The 24,301-nt window shown below is 37.3% G+C and overlaps 1 protein-coding gene across 3 annotated transcripts in view; it reads left to right on the forward strand.

Annotated features, from left to right (window-relative positions):
* Window positions 1-24,301, forward strand: part of LOC132113553 (teneurin-2-like) — a 364,954-nt gene that overhangs the window by 110,680 nt on the left and 229,973 nt on the right. For 2 of the 3 annotated variants that reach the window (XM_059521368.1, XM_059521369.1), the window contains 3 exons: window positions 114-413; window positions 12,632-12,673; window positions 14,604-14,879. In XM_059521368.1, coding sequence (XP_059377351.1) covers window positions 185-413; window positions 12,632-12,673; window positions 14,604-14,879 — 547 coding nt within the window. In that variant the 5' untranslated portion in view covers window positions 114-184. The remainder of the gene's footprint in view (window positions 1-113; window positions 414-12,631; window positions 12,674-14,603; window positions 14,880-24,301) is intronic. The other variant, XM_059521370.1, reaches the window with a different exon arrangement.

The raw sequence follows: 24,301 nt of genomic DNA on the forward strand, positions 1-24,301 counted from the left end.
AATCATTTATATGGACCAGCACCAACCAGCTTAAACCGGCAATCCATGCTGCTCATTTCTGCAGGGAATATATATTTTGTTCTCTATTGATTTTTGTTGTCTTCTATTACCAGGTGAAGGACTGTACAGCTGTTGAGACCACCACCTTGCGGACTGATCTGATCATCAGGCTGCAGCAGCTGTCATGGATCTGAAGGAGCGCAGGCACCGTACACTGACCCACGGCCACTATGGGAAAGATTTCCACTTCACCACCTCCTCCTTGGACAACGATGAATGTCGCGTACCCACCCAGAAATCCTACAGCTCCAGCGAGACCCTGAAGGCTTTCGATCATGAGTCACGTCTGCATTATGGGGGATGTGTGGCTGACCTGGTGCATCATGAAGCAGATGAGTTCACCAGACAAGGAGGTAAAAATACAGAAATATACCTCAAAGTATAGACATGCTTATATATACAGCACATTTGCAGCACAGAATTGCCAAATATATAGGGTTCAGCCCTTATTGATCATACAGTATATATATATATATATATATATATATATATATATAATAAAAGTATTTTGTAACATGAATGCATCCTTAATATAAAAAGTATTAATTTTTGTCAAAATATATTATATATATATATTTTTTTTTTTTTTTGACAAAAATTAATACTTTTTATATTAAGGATGCATTCATGTTACAAAATACTTTTATTTGAAAAAAAATAAATGCTGCTCTTTGTAACGTTCTATCAGAGAATCCTGAAAAAATATCTTTAATGGTTTTCAAAACTGATAATAAGAAATGAAGGATAAAAATAAGAGAATGATTTCTCAAGAATCATGTGACACTGAATGATGGCTTCTGAAAATTCATAATGGAAAACAAATGCTAAAATGATAATATTATATACTATTTATACTGTATTTTTGATTAAAAAAATAGAGCCTCGGCATGGTGAGCTTTTTTATAGCTTTTTTCCAGTAAATAAAGTAAAAACATTTTATTTTTAAATAATATAATATATAATATATAAATAATAATATATAAAAATAGTGTAAATATAACAAACTGTACAATATTTTGCCTTTAATTATGAAATATAAAAAATGTCAGCACTAAATTACCCACTGTTCAGTTTAACTTTATTAAAAAAAACAATCAAGAAATGTGATGATTAACTTTGTTTCAGGGCAGATTTGTTTGGTGGCACTAATGTGTGCACTAGAAACAAAGTGTGATGATATAAACTTTAGACATGAATATACTAACTAGTCTGTTGAGTCTTGCATAATACAGTTAGAGAATACAAGACTATAAATGTATGAATCTCATAAAGGTGGAGATGTTGTGCAATGTTTCAAAAGAAGAACATTATTTCATTTTATAAATATTCAGTTTTGTTCATAACTCATAGTTTGCTCTAAATGTAAAGATTAACGTATTACCCGAACAAAATTAAAGGAAAAATAAAATCGGTATGTTCTGGCCTAAAAAGGCAACATACTGTAACTACAGTACACCACCATCACCAACAAAACCAAAATATGGTTCACCTGGAGTGTACATTTACTATGTTTTGCCTTTGCAAAGCATAGTATGAAGTAATTTAGATGTATCAGGAATCTGGGTGCATTTTCACACCTAGTAAGAGACTTACATGATTTAATTTTGCTCTTATTTTAGGGTATGTGCAGAGAAAATGTAAAGGTGAATATATTTTGATTAGATGTTTTTGGACATGGAGATCTCTGCTTCTACATGGCGTGTGTTGTACAGTTAAGGTGTGAAACATAAAAGCAGGACAGTGTATTGTGTTGCAGGCCATGTCACCAGTAGCTAATCCTTCTGCTCTGTGTTTATGCATGCTGCTGGAGAGAATTGCAACCTGATCTTAGAGCGGTTACTTCAGTTACAGGAAGTATCTCCAATTCCACCCCCCTGCTGCTTCAAATGTGACACCAATTCCCAGCAGATGTTTCCCAGCCAGATGCCACTGATCCGCCGTCACCCATTCAGTCTTAGCCATCTTATAACTTACATCGGTCGACCCACTTCATGCCTCAGGCTGTAGACTTGTTGCTGACTCTGTGCAGGGATGTTCGGCACAGTGCCAAACTGCAGATGCATGCTAAAATAGCAGGAGACCTTTGATCGGTGAGGATCTAAATTGAAGGTGACTGGCTTACTAGCTCAGACTTGACTGATTGGTTTAGATAATCTTTGTCTTTTACATCCCTTTTTGAATGTCTTTGATGATGCTAATAAGAGAAGCCAGCCACTTCAGCTGAGGCTGGCTAGAAGAGGAAGCAGGAACAAGAAGAGAGAGAGCGAGTTCTGAAATGCAGTGGCATCATAATGAGCAGGCTGCCGCAGATCCGGAGCGAAGCCGTGGATGGGTCATCTTTGAAAAAGGCAGTGTCAGGCCTGCGAGTCGTCCTCTGTGTGATCCACTGCTGGTGCCGCATTGATTGCACCGAAATGGATTTCAATTCGATGTCATTGATCACAGTCAGACCGAGTGAAAGAGGAAGACAAACCCGCTGGAGAGATTGCAGCCTCTTTTTTCTCCCTCCATTCAACTGTTTCTTGCCACAGTACTTAGCCACTGACAACAGATCCCAGAGCTCTTGCAGCCCGGGGTGAAGTGGCCAGCGGTCCCTGGGGGACGTGCGGTGACAGTGACAGTGAGCAGGAATTATGGGTAGGTGTATAGAGCTGGATGGAGGGAGGACAGATAGACAGACTGACAGGCGCAGCTGCTGTGGAGAAGCAGAGTTGGTGGCCGTCAGATTGATGCTGCTTGGCTACTTAAAGTGATAGTGGCTCACTGACTGCAGATGCATCCCTGGGAAATGTTGCCACGGGAGACTAACAGTGTGCAGGGGCCATATGTAACAGCACTTAAAGGGCACTGCCAAATTACGCTCCTCTCTCCCGCTCACTCACATAGTCATCATGGCCCAAATGTACAGTCCAACCTTTCACTCCAACTCCATTTGGTGTTTGTGGACTCTGCATGCTCGTAATCTCTTACTGAGAGCAGATTTGACTCTTAATGCTCCACACAAGTCTCTTTTGCTCTGTGGGATATGAGGACATGCTAACAGCTCAGGATTGTCATTTAAACAGCATTAATACTGTACTTAAAGTCTTTTTATATGTATTTTAGAGATACATGGTACTATTGCTGATATTTGTTTATTTATTTAATGATATTGGATTCTTAATTGGTTGTGTTAATAAAATGTAATGCACTTAGCAAATCTCTTTAATTTTGTACTGCATGTTATAATTTTAATTTTTCATGTTTTATTTTTAACTTAGTGTTTTATCTATACAAAATAGTATATAATTTTAATAACATAAATTGGTTAGTGTAAAATATGATACAGCATCATGAATAATTAAGAAAATGTTGTAAACAATAAGTACAATAAAATATACAAACTGCATATGCACACATAAATTCTGTCCCCTTTTGAATTAAAGGATAACCCACCCAAAAATTGCAAATCTTGTTTTCTAACCCTCACATCAATCCAAACCTATATGGCTTTGTATTTTTATTTTTTTTTCTGTGGAACATAATAGAAGATATTTTGAAGAATGTTGGTGACCAAACAATTTTAGCTCCCATTGATTCAGTGGAAGTCAATGGAAAACAAAACTGTTTAATTACCAACAAAATATTTTTTATGTTCCACAGATAAAAGAATGCATAGAGGTTTTGAATGACATGACATGTAAATAATGACATAATTTCCATTTTTCCCTTTAAGTAATTTGCAGTTAGTTGTTAGGTGTGACATTTCAGTGGAAAATTGCACTTAATCAGTCAAATTGGTTGTAAATGACATAATATTGAATTGATGAGGAGAGGAAGAGTCTTAGTATCCCGTGCTTTGATTATAATTGATCTGGCCACTTATTTCTATAAACATGATGTGTTAGATGTCTCAGTAATGGGCCATCTTAGGTGAAAATGAAAACTGAGCTGGGCTCTTTGGCTCACTGGTGGCTCTCAAGCGTATGGTCCAACTTGCGAGCAGTAGGGCAGATCATCCAATGTTCCATCACTCTCTGCCCCTCTATGTCTTCACACTCAATTGGCAGTCCTACCTGCCTACCTAACTGTATTAAATGTGCATCTGGGTTTTTATAGACTGTCATCACTTGTCATGCCACACAGAATGACAATTAGTTGCCGAACTGATGAGTTTCACATCAGGGGCTTTAGTGGTCCCTCGGGGTGTTTGTTTGTTTGGATCCAGATTGATCCTGGATTTGTGTGTTGATTCTTGTTCAGTACGTCACATGCTCTGTTGTGGATTTCAGAGGACCACGGCACCCTGCCTAACACCTAATTCCTACTTTATGAGCTAACTAAACAAGCAGATAGCTTGCGCTTGGTATTCAGAGAGAAGCAAGAAAGAGCTAGTCATATTCTGTTTAGGAGCCCCTCAGCAGTATGTATGTGACATTGGGGAAGTCGTGGCCTGGTGGTTAGAGAATCGGACTCCCAATCGAAGGATTGTGGGTTCGAGTCCCGGGCCGGCAGGAATTGTGGGTGGGGGGAGTGCATGTACAGTTCTCTCACCACCCTCAATACCACGACTGAGGTGCCCTTGAGCAAGGCACCGAACCCCCAACTGCTCCCTGGGCGCCGCAGCATAAAAAATGGCTGCCCACTGCTCCGGGTGTGTGTTCACAGTGTGTGTGTGTGTGTGTGTGTGTTCACTGCTCTGTGTGTGTGCACTTCGGATGGGTTAAATGCAGAGCACAAATTCTGAGTATGGGTCACCATACTTGGCCGAATGTCACTTCACTTCACTTCACATTGTGCTCGACTTTTCCCTCTCCGTCCCTCTCTCATCACCCCACAGCTGTCAAGTCACACTTTTTGTTGATTATTTTATTTTGTTGATTCAGTGCTTTGTTGGTGTGTTGCAATAAATCTAGGCAGGAAAAGATCAAAGGGAGAACAAAAGAACCTGGCGGGTATTAAAAATAAAAACTAAATTAAAAGATTAAATGCAGTCCCTCCCTCTCTGTCTCTCTGTCTCTTGCTCTCCTCATCACATTCTATTTCTCATTGCCCTGTAGCCTTGTCCACTCTCCCCAACACCCTGAAACTCTTTCACATCAACCTTGAGACAGCTGAGAGTTTTCTTGTTTGCTCGTTGATGGCTTGGGAATTGGTTTCAAGTGTCCCTGAAGCTTCAGATGCCTCCTCTGTCTGTAACTGCTTGTCAAGGGATACAAGCAAAACAGCTCATTTCAAGGCAATGATATTCATGCCTCAGGTATTTAATTAACCCCAAAAACAACATCCTTGTATCCTTGTACATGGAGTGAAACTTTAATCACATTATTTGACATTCTTTTTTTTTAATAACATTTTCATTTACATGTTTTAAAAAGAATCAGACATTACATTTGAGAGAGAGTGTGATTTAGCACATACAGTATGTACCATTTCATTTGATTTATCTCTTTATTTTAATCCAAATATTTGCCTCACTTAGTTGATTAGAAGTAGATTTTTTTTTTTTTTCGGTTTTGTCGTTTGTTTTGTCCCAGTACTAAAATTAGCACAATACGTTTAGCAGTGCTGCAGTATTTGGACAGTCTCCACTCACTGCTGATCTTAGGTTGTATGTATATGCCAGCAGGCTTACAATAATTGCATTAACAGGTCCCTTAATCTTTTAAGAGTATTCTTGCTGAAAGCCTTTAATCTGTTCTGGAATCTCTCAAGGCAAATGCACATCATGATCACAGCCACAACTATTTTTAAAGATGCTCTAAAGTGAACAAAATGCAAAACAAACCTGTGAGCTTTATATTAAAGTGAATACATTGCTTGGCAAGCACAAACAACTAACAGAAAAGATAGCTTACCAGCTATGTCCTTGTGGGTCTCAGTACCTTGTGTCTCAGTAAGCCGTACTTCAGAACACCCTTTGTGCATGGTAAATCACTGTAGCCGCAGTGGGTGGCTGAGACGTCTAATGAAGGAGCTTAACAGGGCATCATTTCCAAAAAGACAAGACTCAGTGGGCAGTCTGAGCCCTGAAGGCCATCAGGGGGTCAGTTGGTACTTAATAGCACTCATGATACGCTGGTTAAACTCACAGTTTGGACAGCTGTGACACCTCTTCTGACACCAGCCTGCTAAGCTCTGCCTAATTGCCGATGGCATTGCCTGTATCTCTCAGGCTGTTGTTTTATCCCTCTGTAGGAATGATTCTTTAATTATTAAATGTTTGGTACAGTATATCGTGGCTAAGTGTCTGCAATTTGGGGTGCTTTTGCCCTTGGATTCAATTATGGCACTACAGGTGCACCTCAATAAATTTGAATATCGTGGAAAAGTTAATTTATTTCAGTAATTCAAATCAAATTGTGAAACAGTGAGACTGAAATAGTTTAAGTCTTTGGTTCTTTTAATTGTGAAGATTTTGGCTCACATTTAACAAAAACATACCATTTCAATGAATTAGAATACATCATAAGACCAAAAAAAAAAAAACATGGCCTTCTGGAAAGTATGTTAATTTATTGTACATGTACGCAATACTTGGTAGGGGATATTTTTGCTTTAATCACTGCCTCAATTCGGCGTGGAGGTGATCAGTTTGTGGCACTGCTGAGGTGGTCTGGAAGCCCAGGTTTCTTTGATAGTGGCCTTCAGGTCATCTGCATTTTTTGGTCTCTTTTTTTCTCTTTTGACAATAGCCCATAGATTCTCTCTGGGGTTCAGGTCTGGTGAGTTTGCTGGCCAGTCAAGCACACCAACACCATGGTCATTTAACCAACTTTTGGTGCTTTGGGCAGTGTGGGCAGGTGTCAAATCCTGCTGGAAAAAGAAATCAGCATCTTTAAAAAGTTGGTCAGCAAAAGGAAGCATGAAGTGCTCCAAAATGTATTGGTAAACGGGTGCAGTGACTTTGGTTTTCAAAAAACACAATGGACCAACACCAACAGATGACATTGCACCCCAAATCATCACAGACTGTGGGAACTTAACACTGGACTTCAAGCAACTTGGGCTATGAGCTTCTCCACCCTTCCTCCAGACTCTAGGACCTTGATTTCCAAATTAAATACAAAACTTGCTCTCATCTAAAAAGAGGACTTTGGACCACTGGACAACAGTCCAGCTCTTCTTCTCCTTAGCCCAGGTAAGATGCTTCTGACATTGTCTGTGGTTCAGCAAATTCCTTGACACGTCTGTGTGTGGTGGCTCTTGATGCCTTGACCCCAGCCTCAGTCCATTCCTTGTGAAGTACACTCAAATTCTTGAATTGATTTTGCTTGACAATACTCATAATGCTGCGGTTCTCTCGGTTGGTTGTGCATCTTTTTCTTCCACACTTTTCCTTCCACTCAACTCTCTGTTAACATGCTTGGATACAGCACTCTGTGAACAGCCAGTTTCTTTGGCAATTAATGTTTTGTGGCTTACCCTCCTTGTGAAGGGTGTCAATGATTGTCTTCTCAACTTTATAGTGAACTAAACTGAGAGACTTTTGAAGGCTCAGCAAACCTTTGCAGGTGTTTTGAGTTGATTAGCTGATTGGCATGTCACCATATTCTAATTTGTTGAGAATTTGTGGGTTTTTGTTAAATGAGAGCCAAAATCATCACAATTAAAAGAACCAAAGACTTATACTACTTTAGTCTGTGTGCACTGAATTTATTTATTACACAAGTTTCACAATTTGAGTTGAATTACTGAAATAAATGAACTTTTCCACAACATTCTAATTTATTGAGATGCACCTGTGTGCTGCTGAGCGCAGGGTATTCAATACTTTGTCAAATCTAGTCTTATAAAGCATATTGCACAGTGACTCTCCATTAACCATTCAGACATGTTTCAAGGTTTTTTATTTTATTTTCTATTATTATTTTTTTTTCAGAGGTTAACATGACACTTTGTATAATGAAAAGCAAGTTTGTGGTGTAATGTGAAATACTGAAGGTCTCAAATTAGAGGTACATTTTTGTGCTCTCTTGTTTGATTAGTAAATACAACTCAAGCTATTATGCGAGTGTAATGGAGCGCTAAATGCAGACAGATGTTTTGATAAAGTTGTCACCACAAATGCACAAACTGTTAACCAGATGCTGCCAATGGGACCCCAACTCAAATGCCAAAAAATATACTCACCCTCTTTGTGCTCCCCTAGGCTTTAGATCTGCTTCCTTCAGGTCTTCAAACATGTCAGGCTTTTGCAGTATTCAGTATTCAGTATGTGTTGGTGTTAATACCATAGGCTTATGTCAGGTGGTTTATAAGAAACAAAATGGTTCCCAGTGGGGTCAGATCTATTTCTGCAGCTCAATTAAAAGGTGTTGAGTGGCCATGCGGAGCGGGTGGCTCACATGGGGCAGGGCGTTTGACACTGAGGGCCCTGTTCTTATTTAGCTGTTAACTCTATGTCCCAACATTAATGGGGGCCCTAATGATGTGTTATGCATTTTGGGAACTAAGTGTGCTGTGAAAACTCACCAGACACCCACTGCTGAGCGTAAACCCTCTTAATTAACAGCCTGCCCTTCTGAGACCACTGATGATAGCATACCACCTACAGTGCCAGCATGCCCCATGCAGGATCTGATGTCACAGGGACAGGTGGGAGGCTCTGAATCAGATGTGATCCTCACACGTTCGGATGAAGCGGTGGTTTTTGCTCTGTATCTGCAGTGTTGGGAGACATTATTTTTACAGTAAGGTGTTAAAACATTGCGCAATTCCTTATAAAAATAACTAGTTGTGTCACATCTTGACATTTTATATTGAACACACATCTATTTACTTTTTAGTTTCTTTTTGCAGCACTAGCTGAGAAAGCACTTGTATGTTTTAAAATTCAGTTCTGTCAAAATAAGAGCCATTTAATATAAAGTTAAATAAGTGTTTTTTTTTTGTTTTTATGGAAATGGAAAATGGGGAAAATAAAATGCATTAATAATAACTACCATAATAACAATACCATTCAACAGTTTGAAGTCCATGAGATGTCATACACAACTGTTAGCCAATCATAGCAGTGGGTTTGGTATTCTAACTCGGTGACAATTATTCATTTTAAAATGTGCTTCCTACATATTTTATGTAGACGTGACAACTTAAAATTGTGTACCCCATGTGTAACTCTTCCCCAAGTTTCTTTTAAAAGAGGGAAAGTTTCAATTTGTCGAGTGGCAGATTTAAATAAGATTCAGGCAGCGCTCACTTATTCTCGAAAGTTCCCACAGAGTCATTTCCTCAGCGCATGCCTTCAGTAACAATAATAACCATCAGCCCACAGAACATGAACAAACATGCAGCACAAAGACGCTCCCTGGAGCAGGTCCATTACCCGCCATCATCAGTAGTGGGGTGTGGGGGTCTCTAGAGAGACCACAGAAAGGCATGCAGATCTAGACGAAGAAATCACATCCTTCTCCCTGCTCAAGCGGAGGTCTTTTTATATTACTCAAATGGGCAATTAGCCCCCTTTCTCAGAAAAGTCAAATGCTTCTTTCATGGGTCTGATGAAGTATAATGACCAGAGGACAATTTCCACTCTTGGGGCCTAAAATGGGATTTGTAAGGCCTTTAAATTACCGGTTTTAACCGGCTTTAATGCAAAAAGACATAGGCTGAAACACACCTCCAGCCTGGATACGAGCACTGGATGTTAAATTAGCATCTCTAAAAAGACCCTTCTTTAAGACCCACCGCAACTCTCCTGCGGTCTTAAGAATCAATGAAATTAGTTCTGAAATTTTCATAATTTGGCTCCTTAAATATAATGGGAATTTGAGATGAAGGATGTTGGTAAGGTTACAGAAAGTAATTTCTGAGATGTAATGGATGGATGAATGCATAGATATATAGATAGAGAGATCCATTACTTTAGATGAGTTGACAGGTCTTTAAATAACACCATCCACAACTGTGAACTCAGATCTGCACAGATGGCTTCTCACACACACACACACACACACACACACACTGTTAATTACTGTGATAGTGTATCACTTTTCCCCCTCTTTCCAATGATCTGCCTCTCACCTTCTCTACCAGTTTTTACTGTATTTATTTGCATTTATATTTACATTTATTCACTTGGCAGATTCACCAAAGTAGCTTAAAAATGTACGTACTGTACATTGATGTAAAGCTAAAATAGCCAACATCTAAAAACTTATGGTTATGATAATCTGTTAACTTACTGTATATACATTAGAGATAAAAAGTAAAGTATGTTAAGCTTTATTATGAATTATGTACATACTGTATGTATAAATAATTTTAGCATTTTCAGTACTGATCTCAGAGTTGCTGAGTTGTACAGCTTGTGGTAGTGCTTCCTAGCACAGCCTGAAAAAAACATGCAAATTATAATATTGTTGACTGTTTGTAATATTTCTATTTTAATTAATTTCTGTTAATTAAATAATCCTGAAAAATAGCTTTCCACAATGTGTATTTTTTATTATTATTAGAATTATTATTTAATTTTACTTTTTCTCAAATAAATGCAGCCTTGATAAGCATGATAGACTAATGTCGTAAACTTTAAAAATAAAAACACTTTTGTTGTGATTTTTATTGTGCAACTGTGTGTTAGACCGAAAATCGTATTACTATATAATTTACAATATAATACCATTATGTAAAATGCCATTCTGAAAACATAAAAACATTTTAAACCACAGATCAAACTACATTACAGGTGTGTGCAACCAAGTTTTTGGTTATTTGTGCAACAATTTACTGGTGAGTTGTACAGATTCTGTTTCTGGCCTACACAATTTACTATATGCAGTTGTCTTTCCATACAGCTCGTAAAAGCATGACCTATAAATGATATATTTTCAGGTGGTATATTTGTTTGCTGGTAAACAGTAGTTCAGAATATTAAAAAAATGATGTTTTAGACATCTTAGAGACACTGAATTTGATAGCTGTAGGAAGCAGTTTGGTAACCTCAGCAAATGCATGACATGTAGGAATTGAGTTCTACTGTTTGAGGACCACTGTCAGGAAAAGAGTGAGCACAGGAAATAGAAAGCCAAAGGTTAAGAAAATATGGAGCATGGTGGCTCTTACAACAGCCACTGGCAGCACAGGTGAAGTGTGTGCAACGAAGAAAGATACATGATCCCCAATCAGAGGAGCTTATGGGAGACATAAATTCCATATTCTCAGAGGGAATGAAAAGTGTGTAATTGAGTACATAACCTACAAGGAGTTTTCTCATGTTGTAAAAAGCACTGCATCCACCAGCCAATGTGTAAATCTGAGCATTTGAAGTGTTCAAGAAGAGAGAATGAAATACATACACACACACACAAAAAAGAATGTTGTATTTTGGAGAACTTTAAAAGAACATATTGAAGTTTTGAGACATCTTGATAATATTACAAGGTCTTGGGTTTGGGATGGTGGGTTTGTTTTTGCTGTCTCTCTCTGTGAAAGACCACCTCCTCTGGGAGTTGTGATTTCGACAGGCTTTGAGTGTGTTTTTGGGATCGGTCCCCACTCCGGGAATGATTCCCAGTTTGAGAAAAAGATGCCTATTCTTTTGGTATACTATGGTATTTTTCCATCTGGCTGTACTAGAAATTTGTAAACATAAGAAGGGAGCAAGATCTCAAACATTAGGCTTGTATGTGTCTCCATGGCTTCACTGCCTCTAAGCTGGACAACAGAAAGAAATTATGACTGAAAACTTCTTCAGACGTATATTATAATTGTACAGTACTTTTAAACTCTATATATATTTATAATATAATTTATATAATTATAATTAATTTCACCATGTAGGCATTCACATGATGAATGTGTGTATCTGTGTGATATTAGCTGGTTTTTATTTAGATAATAAGATAAAAATTTACCAGCACCATAACCCATATATCTCTCATTTGTGTATACAGTGGCCCCAATAATTTAACAATAATTCATAATTCATTAAAGGAGAGAGAGAGAGAGAGAGAGAGAGAGAGAGAGAGAGAGAGAGAGAGAGAGAGAGAGAGAGAGAGAGAGAGAGAGAGAGAGAGAGAGAGAGAGAGAGAGAGAGAGAGAGAGAGAGAGAGAGAGAGAGAGAGAGAGAGCGAGAGCGAGAGCGAGAGAGAGAGATGTTATCTATCTATGTATTTGATTTTGTGGGTGGAATGAAATGCTTGGAAATTGCTTGTGATATCAGTGATACATTAATTATTTGTTATCAAATGGATTGCATTCTTAGATTTTAAATGTAACTTAAGTGTCCTTTTTGAGCCATTGTACATTAGGAAATATGAACAAAATATTTGTCATGTCGCAATCTAATCTGCATACTCACAACTGTTACACCAACACACATACAAACCTTGGAATAACGTTTTGTTTGTTTGTGGTTTTCTATCAAATTTTGTTTCTGTTTTATACAAACCTGTTTTATCCTTTTTTGGGGCTTTCATGAAAAGCAATATCAAACACTGCACAGTGGGAAAACCTGTTTATGAGGTGTTGGAAGAAATGTTAGCAGTGCAGTACATAAAGCTGATTTCATTTAGAGGTGATAAATGTATCAGGTTAGAAGTTTGTTGAGTATTAAATATGGTGTTTTGTGTTGTTGTTGCCCTCGCAGAGTACATGGATCTCTCCCCATTCCTGAGCTACTTCATGTCAGGTACAGTACGGTCTTGTTAGACTGATAGCAGTACTAGCTGTGTTTGTAGCATTACTTGTAGCATAGAACAATCTAGTTATTTAGTAGCTGTGTAGTTATATTAGTATTTGTAAATGTGGCCAGTTCTCACAGCATAAAACTTAAAGGGTTAGTTCACCCAAAAATGAAAATTATGTCATTAATGACTCACCCTCATGTCGTCCCAAACCAGTAAGACCACCGTTCATCTTCAGAACACAGTTTAAGATATTTTAATTCATTTTGAGTAATTTTGAAAAGAAGAATTATCTTCCAGCTACCATAGTCAGAAGTGGTTTGTGTTTTATGTCCACTCACCACATAATCAGGAATAAAGCGACTATGAAGGTCTCTTGATTTTAACAATATCGATCCCAGCTGCTGTGAAAATTCCTGTCTTAAAGAGTGTTAATGAATGAAATTGCTTCTTCGTCTACAGCTGATTGGAGGGCATGCATTGACTATTTTAATTACTGGAGAGAAGAAATTGGTTGGGCATGCCTTATCCTCTAATTGTTTTCCCACAGCCTGTCCTTAATTGGGACTCTGTTGTGTTTATCGATTCAGTTTGATGTGCTTTAATTTTGGATAATGTGCACTATATATATTAGTTAGTAGAGGGCTTCTGTCCAGCTCCCTTTGAATGTGGTAGTCGAGGTTTTGTGTGTGCATGAGCGCAGTCACACTCATCAAAGTAGGAGGTGTGATGCTGTGAGGGAAATTTCACAGCAGGTAAAGAGCTGCAGGATAAAATAGGCCCCTTAACCCTGCACCGCACATAACCGGACGTCTGAGCTGACGTCTACTGATTTGAGCTGTTAAACCTCAGGTTCCTGATGCCCCCCTTTGCGTTGTGAGTCTCTGCCTTAATATAGTTTGAATGTTCGATTCAGTTCTATTCAATTTATTTGTATAGTGTTTTCCACAGTGCATACTGCATTGTTCCAAAGCAACTTTACAAAGAATATTTGCCTTAAAACCTCCAGAGAAAACATAGTGACAAGGAAAACTCACATTTATCTGAAGTGTGTGTGTACTGAGAGAGAGAGAGAGAGAGAGAGAGAGAGAGATGCAAAGGTTGTGACAATAACATTTGTTTTGTGCATGCCATCGGACTTTGTGTTAAAGACTTTGAGGCTGACAGTTTTAATTATTTGGTAAATGAATTAGTGATAATTATTTTGTGATATATTGTAATAATACAACTGTTCATTTAGACTTTTTTGAATGCATGCATTTCAGACTTCTTATTTATTCATATACTTTTGAAAGTATAAATAAATTGTTTAGAGTAAAAACAACTTTCACAGCTCCTCCTTCGTGTCTAGAAAAAGCAACAGATCGGACATTGATACCAATACCACTGAAGCTTCACTATTTGTGATACCACAACAAAAACGAATATGCTACTCCTTTTTTAGAAGCGTTAAATATTTTTATAAATTTGAACAAACTGACCCCAAAACAAAGTGTGAGGCCTTCAAATATTTCTCAGTTAAGTAACACATTACTCATGCAATAACGTAAACAGTCAGAAGTAAATTAAAAGCAATGAGTTGTTTTCTCTGTTTCTTGTCAATATTGTTTTCTTATCAATATTAATGCTGTAATTCTGGTCTGGTATCATAATTTGTGTTTTGTTTTAGTATCGAGTCAGTACAGTACAGTACAGTCATGCTATCCTGTGTTTTATGTCCTGCCAAGTGATGGTTTTTAGAAAGGATGTTTGCACTGTGAAACTAGTCCATTAGTTTAGTTGGTTAACTTCCTTGTTTAGTATTGCAGTGTGTGTAAATGACTTGGTTTCTTCGAGGATGGATCAAAGCAGCATCAATGACTCCTCTCAGGCCATTTCCTCCATACGCATGAACGACTGAATGATTGTGTTTTTATTTTTTTTTTACCACTTTAGGGAACTTTACTTTAGCTGAGCTGGGCATTTGTGAACCAGCACCGCATCAGAACGCATACTGCCCGGACATCGGCCTCTTACAGCGCGGCTACTCTCTGAGTGCCGGCTCAGATGCAGACTCCGACCCCGAGGGCCCGATCTCTCCAGAGCGAGCTATCCAGCTGTGGGCCGGCCAAGACATCAAGTCCCGCCACAGTTCTGGCCTCTCCAGTCGGGAGAACTCAGCTCTCACCCTCACCGACTCCGAGAACGAGAACAAGTCTGATGACGAATCAGGTGAGAGATAAGTGTCAGAGAGCGAGAGCACGTGAGAATTAGCAGAGCAGAGAGCGAGTGTCATGTTTACAAGAAACCAAGGGTGCGAGATAAATCTTTAAGGTGTTTAGAGTGTAAGGTGTGTGAGAACAGATGCCAAAAATGTGCAACATGTGATAAAACATTCACTTTTATTTGTTTGACTCGTTTAGAGCTGAATGAATTTCATTTTGTGTTGCTCTTACCTGGGTGTCACTGTGCATCAGTAATCATTTCCCAAACCTCATCTGCTTTTGTTAGTCGAACTGCAGTGCTTTAAAGAAGATGTGTATAAATAGATGGGATACAGCATGACATGTCACACTCTGTTAATATAAAAAGATCATATATCGAAAGAAGTGTCAAAGGACACATGTTCGACAAGTGAAAACATTTTGGTTTTTCTCCCCCCCCACGCAATTCTCCACACATCTACCTGCATGGATATTATTGTTGAAGACCGAATCCCACTTGATACCTTTCCTGGTAAGAATTCGGCAACACCTTAGTCGATTCCACACTTCTAGTTGATTTAGTGGCATCTAAAATCTTAGCATAGTTTGTAGAAAGTGTCAGAGTAGGCTAATGAAAAGACAAAAACTCCTCCTAATTAATTGAGATCTCAACATATCAGACCTCAAACAGATCTGTCAGCTGTGAATTGTAGCATCGCACAAACTCGCTCTGACAATTTATCAAACTATTCTACAGCTATTAAACACATAAAGAAACACCTTGGAAAGCAGTCGTTTTCATCTCATCGGCTGATAATTGCTTCACAGATAATTGCCACGCTAAGCTCCTTGCCGATGTTTCTTAGCGCCATCTTCTGTCTTTGTGGCACAGAATTGCATGTGCACAGCATGTGCCAGTCACCATATCACATGGCTGTCTGCTCCGACAGCAGTGGACGCAAGCTGGACACCGTCTCTCAGTGCGGCACCTTAGCTCATTCCCACTGAAATCCCAATTAAATGACGCCCAGTCTGTGCCTGGTAATCTGTGCAGGATGGGTGAATCACAGAGGAACCATCTTTGGTAAATTAAACACTTTTTTTTAAAGCTTAAAGGGGTCATATGATGCTGCTAAAAAGAACGTTATTTGGTGTATTTGCTGCAATGAAATGTGTTTATGCAGTTTAAAACCCTCTGGAGTCTAAGGGTATTTTTGGGGCCTGGAGAAGTTTTGTCATGCCCTGACATTTGTGCTTTTTTCAGTTTCTTATAAATATCTAAATGGGTAAAGTCTAATCTCACTGTAATCAGCACAAACTGGGCTATAATAATATAAGAAATGCATGTATGTACATGATTGTGTTTTTGAGAAAAAAAATATTATGCGTGGTTAGTGAAAAACTAAAAATGTTAAAACACTTGAATAAGGCAAAAAAACACATAAAGAACAATGGTTCCCGGGATTTTTGAGAACTGGAGCTTGTAGCCTAGAATTTTTCTTTCTAAATGATGTGAAAATCATCTTGTTTACTCACTCACAGAGAACAATATATTGATTTAAATTTTCTAAGACACTTTTTGTTGGTAAGAGTCATATGCGAGTAGGCGTCAACTACCATGAATATCATTGTGATTTACACCTGAGAAGACAAAGGCCTGCATAATGAGCTGCATAATGAGCCATTCAGTCATCTGTGCCACTGAGAGGAAGGAGTTACAAGAAAGAATGTAAGAACAAAATAAATCTATATAATTTTATGTTTGTAGTTTATTTAGAATATATTTAATTATCCCACAACATAATTTAATATCCACTTGGGGGTGCAGTTAAACAGTTTATTAGAAACAATCAAAGCTGACTTTCAAACAAATTGTTTGGCATCCTTACTCCAGTCACACAATCCTTCAGAATCCTTTTAACAATCTTATTTTCTACAAAAAAAAACATTTATTGTTATTATTATTATCATTATTATTAATGTTGAAAAGAGCTGAGAATATTTTTCTGGGTTTTTAGGGGGAATAAATTGAAAGAAAAGCATGTTTTTACATTTGTGACAGTTATCTATTTGTTACATTTATATTATTTACATCAAGCTTTTGAATGGTATAGTATTGTATATTGTTATTGAAACTTCATAATGTTTCACTTGATTACTATACATTTAGTCAGGAATTATAGTTTGGAAAAAGTATTTGGAAAAAGTCTAACTAGTAAAATGTTTACACGTTATGTATAAACTAGTACAAGTATATAAATCAATAAAAAGAGACTTACTCATGTTTATGATCTCAGCTGAATAAAGTGCTGCATTCTTTTTTTCTGAGGAAATCCATTTCTCAAATCCTCAACCACATGACATCTTTTTGGGGTGAATTATGTCTTATTCCTCTCATCGCGAAGCAAACAGTAAAATAAACACTTGAAGAACAGGCTCGCTGCTTTTTCTTCTGTTATGGGCGTATTCAAGCCGCGCGCTTCAGTTTGAATCTGAATAGCGCGTTCAGCGCGGGGGCGTGGTCACATTATATATAATGAAGGGAGACTTGAAAAACAGACATCGCGTTGTTTTCATATGGATTACTTTATCACAGAATATCTGTTTTCGGCGGCACTTGTTTAGTTTAAAAATAGACATGTCAAGCTTTCTATAGATATCTCTCTCATGTATTTTCGTTGAGTATTCACGGAGTTACAGTTCATTTTAATGACTTGTTTGTAAATGAAGATAAGCGCAGACAAAGGCTGCAGACAGCACACCTTGTTTGTTATCTTTATTTTATAAGTGCACAAAGTTTTGTTGTTATTATGTCTGTATCCAAAAAAAGTAGACCCTTTACAGATTCGATTGATGTATTGCTCTTATCTGTACGATTAAAACTGAAAGTGTAATTTAAGGTCTTTTCGGGGTTATCAGGAGAAAATGACTCAAAACGCGTATCCGCGTTAATCGACTCGAAAGGGTTAAGGTAAAAAAAAAAAAAACACATTATTTTCCACATACTGTACATTATTGTTTCTCCTCTATGCCCCGCCTTTTGAAATGCGTTGATTTTTACAAGGCTCATCGGTCTGAAAAGCGATGTGTGCTCCGATTGTCCAGCTATCCAGTGTATTGTGATTGGCCGAATACCTCAAGCATGTGACGGAAATTTTACGCCCCTTAACATATTGTGATGCCCTGTCCAGCCGGAGCGACAAGACATAAACATAAAACCCATTATAAACGTGATATAAAAATTATTTCTAGTCGTGTCCTCTTTTGGAAGGCCAAACAAAGTAGTTTTGCTTTCTCAATGAAACAGCATCACACGCCTTGAGTGAGTGGAGGCCAGAAGCCTAGAGTGAGCCGCGGTCTAGAGTGAGCCATGGTCTAGAGTGAGTGGAGGCCGGCTTGAGTGAGCAGAGGCGGGTGGGCTTGAGAACGGCGCTGCAGGTGGATTCTATGAAGTCGCGTCCGTTGAGCTTGCAGCAACCACATGTGACAACCCTGGGCTGGACTCCGCTTCATCCACGGTGAAAGCTGATCTGGTGTTCCACAGTGCAAAGTTGATGTATTTCCACAGCGACCAGCACGGATCAGCTCAAGGCATGATGAACGGATATCATCCTCTTTTGGAGGGCCAAACAAAGTAGTTTCACTTTCACAGTGAAACACACAGCATTTATACGACATGGCAGCGGCAGCAGCAACAACTATACTACAACGAGAATAAAAGGTATGCCTTCTTTCTTTGCGTGAACATCTGGGCAGCGTTATGCAAATCTTCCCAAATAGTGATGTAGAGATGTGGGGGCATGTTAGAACGAGACGTTTTAGTGGGGTGTGGATGAGTCTTAACGTTTATAAAGTATATTTTTTTGGATTTGAGACTATAGTCTTTGCAACTTTACAGATCTCCTTCATGCACCAAGAGCTTGTGACACTCCAAAGTGAAAGGAAAAATTTAAATTGCATCATATGACCCCTTTAATAAAGTGTTGCCTTGCACCAACAGCTATAATACTGAGATTCAATACATATAGTCAATCGATACATAAGAGTTACTTTGATTGTTTAGGCTACCAAGCACATTAAATACAAATTAATTAATTAATTAATTCCAGAATTGGTAATAGCATACTTAAATTATATATACAGTACCGTATTTTCTGGACTATAAGTCACACTTTTTGTCATAGTTTGGCTGGTCCTGCGACTTATAGTCAAGTGCGACTTATTTATCAAAATTAATTTGACATGAACCAAGAGAAATGAACTAAGAGACATGAACCAAGGGAAAACATTACCGTCTCCAGCCGCGAGAGGGCGCTCTATGCTGCTCAGTGCTCCTGTAGCCTACACTGAAAACATAGAGCGCCCTCTCGCGGCTGTAGACTGTAATGTTTTCTCTTGGTTCCTGGTTCTAAATAAATGCGACTTATAGTCCAGTGCGACCTATAATATGTTTTTTTCCTCATCATGACGTCTTTTTGGACTGATGCGACTTATACTCAGGTGCCACTTATAGTCCGAAAAATACGGTATATGTATATAAGTATGCAATTATGGATACCATGCTACTTTTATAATTTCAGCCATATAAAGATAAGATTTCAGTATGCTGTTCTGTATAGCATACCAGTATACCACCCTCACTGTTTGTACAAGATAACTATTTGAATATGTGAATTCAGTAGGCAGCTGACATACTAGCATACTACTATTACTCTTTCTGCCATAAAAAAGATTAAGATCTGAATTCAATACGATATTCCAAATAATATGATTACTTTTATGAAGATGAATTCAGTATCCTATTCAAATTGCCCAATGCCTTTTTTTGTTTTATTTTTATTATATTTTTTCATATAAAGATAAAGATTCAGTATACTGTTCTAAATAGCATATAGCATATAACTGTTTCTGTCATATTAAGATATGAACATATGAATTTAGTGCAATACTCTCACTGTTTCTGCCTTATAAAGAAAATAATTCAGTATGTTATTTCTAATAACATACCTTCCTGTTTCTACCATATCAGACTACTCTGAATAGCATACTACTGGAAGATTTAATATGATATAAATATTTGAAGAAATGAATCCAGTATGAAATTGGCATACCAGCATATTATTAAAATTTCTGCCATACTTTAATATGAAGTCAGTATGTTATTCTTAATAGAATACTAGCATAATTCTTATAACACTGTTTCTGCCATATGAAAGTTAGAAAATATGAATTCTGGATACTATTCTGAATAGCATACTAGCATGCTACCATAATAGTTTAAATGTTTTGGAAATATCTACATATAATATTTATTTAAATATTATATAGAGTGTATAAATATTTAAAGAAATTAATTCAGTGGGTGATTAGCATACTAGCATCCTACTTTTTACTGTTTCTGCCATATAAATATCAAGTAAGAGTATTATGCGATTATGAATTCAGCCCATCTTAACCATTTCATTGAGCAGATGGTTCATGCATCTTATTCATGGCAGGAGCTAACATATGTCTAAAATAAGGCTGCTAAAAGCCAATCAAAATTCAGATGTTATTATTATTTTAAATTGTGATTGGGCAATTATCATAAACATCTGCATATAAGTACAGTGTTTCTACAAGGATGATTTTACCCAGTTTTCTGAAAGTTGGCCTTATGCATCCATTACATCTATTATGCTCTCCACACAGGTTCTCGGATTGTTGCTTGTGGCTATATATATTTACCTTTTTTATGATATATGAAAAACTAGATAGGGCATGATTGATACTTCTGTGAGTCTTTGCTTGAGAAAATCAAGCTTTCTTGCAGCTGAACTGAATTAGAAGCGGGATATTGCTTTCAGTGGATGTGTTCTCACAAGGAAGAAAGCGTTTGTTCAAAATAGAAGCAAGTAAATCTGTCATTTCTGTCTTTCCACTTCTAACACACTTTGAAGTCTCACCCCTATCTTTTTTCTTTCACCTTTTTTGTGTATGCCAATGCACTTCAATATACTTCTCTATCTGATTTTCCTTTTTCGTCTTGTTATATGGATGTGTCAGCAGCACCAATCACTTGACAGGTGTCACTCACAACGGGAGAGCGAATGGGGTCAGAAGAAAATTTTCATCCATTATCACCCTCTGTCTGCCTCTTTCCAAATACTCTCCTAGACATAAAGGCAACTTTCAAAGTCTACCACCCACTTTGACTAAAAACATCCATCTGTACTTCTGAGATGTTAGGTCTAGACATGAGCATTCTAGTCAATATCTGATTGGGCACGGAGTCAGAAGAAGTTAAGATAAAAATAGCAGTCACTCTTCAAGGTTCTTCAGACAAGCAGCTTTTAGTGAAGACTGAGGAGCTATGAGCTTTATTTATTTGTTTAGTGTTATTTAATGTATGTTAAAATGAATACAAGTTATTACAATATGACACAGAAGGTTTATAGTGTAGAAATACACAAAGCCTCTTTTTCAATTTAAATTAAAACCATTTGTAAACTATTCAGTATATGATTTTGCAAGACACGTAGGAGGTTGTAAAATACATAACGTCAAATGTATAATGCAGAATTTTATTGACTCTTCATCAGGTTTGAGAATTGTGCCTCACAGAAGTTAAAAATAAAAATAAAAAATACCATTGATCATCCTTGTTGATTAATTTATTTTTTATTTTTTATATGACATATGTATATATATGATATATAAATGGTCCATATAATTTTTTACATTTAATTAAGTTTAATAACAGACATATTTTATTAGATATTACATTTCACAAACAGCTAGTATGGGCTTTTGTGATTATACAGATCTTCTATAGTGATCTTATTCATTATTGCATCAAAGTTACCCTTTTATTTTCTGCAGTGTGAAAATTAAAAATTGCCATTTTAGACAGTGTGATATGGATCAATCAGGGGCCTGTTGCATTAACTGCTATAGCCAATTTTTCTGCATATCTGTTTGAAATTTGACCATATTTTAGCAAGTGTGGAAAAAAAATAATCACACAATATGATTTTTACAAATCCATTTTAAGTCACATTTAAATGGGGTCTGAAACCATACTCAAATCACATTTCTGGAAATATGTTTCTGGAAAAAGAGCACCACAGGTTACACAAATGGGATCTGAACAGCTGCCATATACAATATTGACAGTCAGTCATTTAGAATAGATTCCAAATAGATGCTCAAATAATCAACAAATAATAAAAAAGCTACTCATATATGACAGTTATTTAAAACTTTGATAGTATGAAAAGTAAGTATAATTAGTTGACTGCCAGACTGCTAGTTGGTCAGACCAGTTCCTATTACATAGTATTAAAGGGGTAATTCACCCAAAAAAATGAAAATTATCCTATAGATTACTCACACTCAAGTCTTCCTAGGGGTATATGACTTTCTAGTTGGAAATATTTAAAAAAAAAATGTCTTTGATCCTTTAAGCTGTTTAATGGCACTCGGTGGGTGTTGCAGTGCATCAGTTCAAAAGAAGTTAAATAAAAAGCGCCCATCCTTTAAAAAAAAGAGTCTCACAGGGCTCCGTGGGTGAACTAAGGCCTCCTATAGCGAATCGGTGCATTTTGGTAAGAAAAATATCCATATTCGAAATGTGATAATCACTTTAATCTCATATTCATTCCCCCGGAACTGCTTCCGTGTATAACAGTGAGTTCAAGCTACATTAAAGTGATTATTACAGCAATTATTTGCTACAGGAAGACATTGTTCAACAAACACACAAAGCACCTTTAGGTCATTTTTAGCTCAATTCTGAAATAGTACAGAACTAATCTAAAATATCTCTATTCTAAGGTTCTAGAAGAACCTGGAAGTGTCTTCACCAAGCATTTGTTTGTAAACAGTAATTTAGTATCACATTGTTCACCATCATAAAAAAAGCTTCTTTCACACTGTAACCTCATTCATACTTTGCACACTATAAAATAGTTTGGACTCAGCGCATTTAAAAGAGTCATTAGTAAATTAAAGAGTTCCCAAACAAGATTCCCAAACAAAACAAACTCTTATTATATTCTTGCTGCTTATTGATGGTGTCTCTTCCATGTGATCCTCCTAGAATATTCTCATCGCTACTTTTTGATGCCGGGTGAAGTGCACAGGGAGCTTGATAATCAGAGGTGGGTAGTAACGAGTTACATTTACTTCGTTACATTTACTTGAGTAATTTTTTGGGGTAACGAATACTTTTCGGAGTATATTTAAAGATGGGTACTTTATACTCTTACTTGAGTAAATTTTTGGGGGAAAATCTGTACTTTTACTTCGTTACTTTGGGCGACGCTCCTCTCGTTACTTTATCTTAATGCAATAAATGTTAGGTGCTTCAGTTTATTCCAAACGCGCCGTCTACTTTTCTCTGGGCAATGAGCGATGCCCTTTTGCGAATGATTCATTCTTTTGAGTCAATTCTGTTCAAAGGCTTGATCAAACCAATTGGCAAACGAGTGAATTGGTTCATGAATCAGTTTGAATGAGTCGTTCAGCTCCCTGCCGCACGCGCTGAGCGTCTGAAGTGGTTCACTCGGAGTTGTAACGTTTAAGAACAGAAAGAGCGTTGAAAACGTGGCTGAAACTGCACTGAATTGAAATCTGCAAAGGCTATTATTTGCTAGCGATGGAGATCCTTATTAGATGAACACCGCGTGTGCTGTCTACTGTTTAACAGGTAATAACTTGGGCTACATTCGATTACAGTAAACGATACCACTGACATTAGTTTGTTGTACGTGTGTGGCTTATAACAGAGGGGAGTCAAGTTGAATGCAGCTTCCAAAAGACAAAAAATAGCCGATTAAGATTTTATTAATTTTAATACAATCACACCGGCGTGAGTACGTTCAGCAAGACATATCATCAGCTGCTAAATTCAGATCTGTGATCGCTTGCTGGCGCTGAGCCAGAGATAGATGCGTTCATGCAGCGCTGCGCATTATAACCAATCACACATGATTCTTTTGAGCTTATTAAAGCATTGGCCAATCAGAGGTGTTCCGATGAGTCATCGCTAAAATGCCGGTGCTTCCTTCACTCGCTCACTGACTCAATACCTCTTTCTGGCGAATTCTCTCGTCAGAAACAACAAAGTGCAGATGTTTGTACGAATCTTTAATTAAATATTGATTTCACAGTGTTAACAGTTTCAGTGATTTTAATGGGAGTTTCTGAGAGTGATTGAAATCTAGACTGTCTGTGAAAATTATCTTTAATAATGTAAATGTTATTTGCTCTCTTTCTGAACAATGAAAGATTAGTAGCAATATTTATATCACATTAACTTTCAATGTTAAATTCACATTTAATATAAAGTCAGTCATATTAGAAATATGTTATGGTATGACACCTATATCTGTTACTTAAGTAAACAGACAGGGTTTTATAATAAATTACATAAATTGGAGTAAAGGCTGATGAAATATATACATTTAT

This window comes from Carassius carassius, chromosome 33, assembly GCF_963082965.1.
Source record: "Carassius carassius chromosome 33, fCarCar2.1, whole genome shotgun sequence".
Taxonomy (NCBI): Eukaryota; Metazoa; Chordata; class Actinopteri; order Cypriniformes; family Cyprinidae; genus Carassius; species Carassius carassius.